The sequence below is a fragment of the Aquarana catesbeiana genome, linkage group LG12 (assembly GCF_042186555.1).
Source record: "Aquarana catesbeiana isolate 2022-GZ linkage group LG12, ASM4218655v1, whole genome shotgun sequence".
Taxonomy (NCBI): domain Eukaryota; kingdom Metazoa; phylum Chordata; class Amphibia; order Anura; family Ranidae; genus Aquarana; species Aquarana catesbeiana.
This window is the reverse complement of record NC_133335.1, coordinates 10,293,355-10,298,855: the sequence shown is the minus strand read 5'-3', so window position 1 is coordinate 10,298,855 and position 5,501 is coordinate 10,293,355. Positions and strand designations below refer to the sequence as shown.

The 5,501-nt window shown below is 39.7% G+C and overlaps 1 protein-coding gene across 1 annotated transcript in view; it reads left to right on the top strand.

Annotated features, from left to right (window-relative positions):
- The first annotated feature begins 5,337 nt into the window (after positions 1–5,337).
- The window catches only part of TFAP2C (transcription factor AP-2 gamma), a 21,286-nt gene continuing 21,122 nt past the window's right edge, over positions 5,338–5,501 (top strand). Inside the window, 1 exon segment of the mRNA XM_073607869.1 lies at positions 5,338–5,364. Within this exon segment, the coding sequence (XP_073463970.1) occupies positions 5,338–5,364 (27 nt within the window).

The following is a 5,501-nucleotide window of genomic DNA, read 5'->3' as shown; positions in this document are numbered from 1 at the left end:
TGGCTCCAGTTGCTGTCAATCAAAATCAGTCAGACAAAGAGGATTGAAAGGGAGTGGGGCCAGGCCGCGCCTCCATGTCTGAATGGACACAGGGAGCTGTGACTCAGCTCGGATGCCCCCATAGCAAGCAGTTTACTGTGGGGGCACTCAACAGGAGGGAGGGGCCAGGAGAACTGAAGAGGGACCCGAGAAGAGGAGGATCCAGGCTGCTCTGTGAAAAACCACTGCACAGAGCAGGTGAGTATGAAATGTTTGTTATTTTTAACTAAAAAAAGCGAGACTTTACGATCACTTTAAGAGAAGGCCAACCAATTGTTTGTCAAATATGGATTATCCTGGGTGATGGCTGTTGCTTACCCAAGAGAACCCTATGTATATATGTATTGCTTAACCAAGAAAAAGCCAACCAGCTGGTTTTCCAACATGAATTTTCCAAGATGATAGCTATTGCTCAACCAAGATAAGGCCAATCAACTGATTGTCCAACATAGATTTTCCCAGAATGATGACTATTGCTCACTTAAGAGAAGGCCAACCAACTGATTGTTTATTATGGATTATCCTGGATGATGGCTGTGTCTCATCTGAGAGAAGGCCAACCAACTTATTGTCCAACATGAACTTTCCCAGATGATGGCTATTGCCCACCCAAGAGAAGGCCAACCAGCTGGTTTTCCAACATTAATTTTCCAAGTTGATAACTATTGCTCAACCAAGATAAGGCCAATGAACTGATTGTCCAACATAGATTTTCCCAGAATGATGACTATTGCTCACTTAAGAGAAGGCCAACCAATTGCTTGTTCAATATGGATTATCCTGGGTGATGGCTGTTGCTCATCCAAGAGAAGGCCAACCATTTGCTTGTTCAATATGGATTATCCTGGGTGATGGCTGTTGCTCATCCGAGAGAAGGCCAACCAATTGATTGTCCAACATGAACCTTCCCAGATGATGGCTATTGCTCACCCAAGAGAAGGCCAATCTACTGATTGTCCAATATGGATTTTCCAGTATGATAGCTGTTGATCACCCGAGAGAAGGCCAACCAACTGATTGTTCAACATGAATTTTCCAAGAAGATGACTATTGCTCATCCGAGAGAAGGCCAACCAATTGATTGTTCGATATGATTATCCTGGGTGATGGCTGTGTCTCATCTGAGAGAAGGCCAACCAACTTATTGTCCAACATGAACTTTCCCAGATGATGGCTATTGCTCACCCAAGAGAAGGCCAACCAACTGGTTTTCCAAGATTAATTTTTCAAGATGATATCTATTGCTCAACCAAGATAAGGCAATCAACTGATTGTCCAACATAGATTTCCCAGAATGATGACTATTGCTCACTTACGAGAAGGCCAACCAATTGCTTGTTCAATATGGATTAACCTGGGTGATGGCTGTTGCTCATCCGAGAGAAGGCCAACCAATTGTTTGTCCAACATGAACCTTCCCAGATGATGGCTATTGCACACCCAAGGAAGGAAAATCTACTGATTGTCCAACATGAATTTTCCAGTATGATGGCAGTTGCTCACCCAAAAAAGGCCAACCAACTGGTTTTCCAACGTGGATTTTCCAGTATGATGGCTGTTGCTCACCCGAGAGAAGGCCAACCAACTGATGGTCCAACATGAATTTTCCAAGAAGATGACTACTGCTCATTCGAGAGAAGGCCAACCAACTGATTGTCCAACATGGATTTTCCCGAATGATGGACTATTGCTCACTTCGAGAAGGCCAACGCCAGGTTGTCAGTTTGGTGCATAACATGAAGAATTCACCAAAACATTTGTGTCTGTCGACAATCTAGATCAGTGTTTCTCAACTCCAGTCCTCAAGGCGCCCCAACAGGTCATGTTTTCAGGCTTTCATTATTTTGCACAGGTGATTGATCAGTTTCACTGCTTAGTAATTACAACAGCCATTTCATCTGAAGGAAATCCTGAAAACATGACCTGTTGGGGCGCCTTGAGGACTGGAGTTGAGAAACACTGATCTAGATCATTCCACTCATGTCACAAAGTCTGTTTCACATTTAATGACATGCTTGCCAGTATCAGTACCCCAGCTTCGCACTCTTGTTTGTTAAGTCACCTCTTTGAACCCCGTAACAATCTTCCAAGTCACAGGCTAGTGCTCATTTAGCAAAGTTATTGGTCATTTAGTAAATAGGGTGAAGCTGTATTCGCTTCTGCTATACAAGCGGGTGCAGGCGACAACCTGTTTTATTTATTTTTTTTTTGTATTTCTTTTTATTTCTTATGTAGGTAAGTCAACATGACTTCACTTTATTTACTAAGTGAACATTTACTTTGCTAAGCGAACAGTCGCTGCTCTTTTAGTAAAATATTCCCATTGCATACAAAACTGTCTTCATAGGGAGACAATGTAATCATTTTGCTGCATGTAGCTTTATTTCCCATCTTTCCTATCTACTTGTATTTAAAAAAAAATTACACCTTTATTATTATTATTATTATTATTATTAAATTTGACCTAACATCTTGTATTTTTTTTTTTTTTCACGTTTTACTAAAGCAGTGAGACCCTTCGCTCATTTAAATTGATTTAGAGATGATGCAACCACTTAGATTCTGGTTCTTGGCTGTGTTCACAAATGTGTGACACAGATTAGCCCCTGCTGCAGCCTCCTAGCTTGTGATTTGCTCCTGAGTTACGCTAAACAACAGCTGGATTGTTATCACAATGTATATTTTTAACAAAATTTAAAACAGACAGTCAGACTAAAGGTACCCAATAGCAAAACATTAAAATACAACAACAAAAATAAAAAAAATTTAAAAAAAATAATTCAAAGACATTTTTATTTTTTATTCTATCTCCTTAGACAATAAATGTTGACCAAGAGAACAACAAAAATTACTACAGAGCTATAATGTACAGTCTGAGTGATCACTGGGGGGATAGGAGACTGAAGAAATGTATCCTTGGGCAAATAAATGCCATCATCTAATTTAAGTCAAAGTTACTGACTCGACATGTTTTTTTTGTTTTTTGTTTTTGTTTTTGTTTTGTGTTTTTTTTTTAATGATAAAAGGTACAATTCTATCGATGTATTCTGTGACATGACAGGGAATGTATCCATGCAGAATTGTAAAGTTACTGATGGGTTCACCTTAAGGAGGAGTAAGAGAAGAAAGTTTATTATTATTGATAAAAAAATAATTCGTAAATAATCGCTAGCAAATTAAAAATAATTAATAAAAACATATAATAATTTATATAATAATTTTAATAACATAATACATTAATTAATGAAATAATATAATCATTTTTATAATAATTTCAAAGAGATGGATGGGGGTGCAAGTCATCTTAGGCAAAGTTACTGACAAAATATATATATATATAATTATATATATATATATATATATATTATATTTTTTTTTTTTTTTTTTTTTTTTTCTTAATGATAAAAGGTGGAATTTTCTATAAAACTGATACTATCATTGTATTTCGTGACATGTCAAGAAGGAGGAGTAAGAGAAAAAAGTTTATTATTATTAGTAAAAATTATTTAGAAGAGATGGATGGGGGGTGCAAGTCATCTTAGGCAAAGTTACTGACTTAACATTGTTTAATTTGTGTTTATTGAGGAAAAATGTGTATAATGTATGATGTAATATACAATATACATTACAGAGTAGATTAGAACAGGGTGACGAGAGAAATAACAGAACATTCTGTATAAACATATTCCAATTGCCATCTGTACATGTATTAAGGTTCAGTGTGCTCAGCTTGGAACGGCTTGTCAAAATTGACGACAAAACTCATCACACATAAAGTGCAAGCGCCATTATCTTCTCTGTAAAAGCCCTTTAATGAGGCATACATCCTTGAAAAGATAGAATGTAGTAAAAGAAAAGAAAAGATGGAGAATAAAGAATAAGGACAAAGATGGGGAAGGTGGGGGGGGGGGGGGGAGTGTATCCGCCTCGGTCCAATCCCACATATACCCTTATCTAACATCGCGTTACCCAGGTTGAGACATCATTTCTGCATATGCGGCAGTGTGTTAAAGGCAAACATGCAGGACCACATTTTCTTTGCTAGGTCAGATTTATTTGTAAGGGAAGAGTCATATCTTCCATGTAGTAGATATTGTCTACTTTCACTAGCCATTGGCGTAGCGTCGGTATGGTCATTTTTTTTTCCAATATTGGGGGATGAGTGCCTTCGCAGCATTAAGGAGGTGTGGATGTTATAGATTTCTTATAGGGTCCCACTGGTTTACCTGTACGTGTAGTAAAACCAACCACAGGTCATTGGGATCTCCCATCCCTGGATCTCCTTGGCCCAGTGTAGATAGCCAACCAATATGGGCGTATAAGTGGACAAAACCACCAGATGTGAGCATGTGTTGCTCTTTCATCACAACCCCTCCATCACAAATGTGATGCTTGTGGAAAGGTCTTGTCCAGCACCACAGGGTATAGTGCCATCTCGTCAACAATTTATAATTTACCTCCGCCATTCTGGAAGCCCTAGAGGAGGTATGAGCCATTATGAGGATGGTGGATCTTTGGGCTGCTCACAACTCTTTTTGAAAATCTTGTTCCCAGTTGTGTACGAAGTAGGGACTGGTAGAAGTGGGAGATAGGCTTCTCCACTGGCTGGTCTTCAGAGAAAGCGGCTTCCATAGGAGTCAGATCCGATAAGGACCGTAGAGGTTTCGGGAGAGAGTGCACAAAAGCTGCTAGTTGTCGGTATCTCCAATGATCCATGGGTGTAATCGTGGAGCTGTGTATAAGGTAGACAGAGGCACAATACCCGATGGGGTAGTAACTTGATGTAGTTGGGTCGTAGCCCCAAGATTCCAAGTGTGAATCCCGGGGTCAATGTTCCCTGGAGGAACGCAGTTATGGCCAGTGAGTGGTAAGAGAGGGGAGTTATATGGCCATTTATTCACCTTGCACAGTGGGTCCCATGTGTGTAAGCGGTGACGTGTTAGAAGACAAAGTTCTGTTCCTAGGTATCCATATTTGTGTGAAAAGATCTGCACCACCGAGCTCCGTTTCCAGGGTCACCCAAGCTTAGAGTCTTTGTGATACTTCCAATCATATATTCTGTTTACACAATTGCAAGAAGTATTTCTTAAAGTCTGGTGGAGCTAGACCTCCTTCTCTCTTGGGTCTAATGAGAAGGGGCCTAGAAGCCTAGGTCGTCTTCTGTTCCAGACATATTTACCAGTAGTGAGCTCAATATTGTAAAAAAAGCCCACCGGTATTCCATACGGTATCATTTGGAACATAAACAGCAACCTGGGCAGTACATTTATCTCACAACTCCAATTCTCCTAACCAGGAATGAGCAAACTGAGACCATTTCTGCAGGTCAGACCTAATTGTGTTCAGAAGGGGCATAAAGTTTGTACGAAATAAGGCGGCCAGGTTTGGAGTAGGATAAATACCTATATATTTCATCTTTCGTGCCTGGCAACTAAAAGGAAAGACTTGTTTTAAGTGGGCCA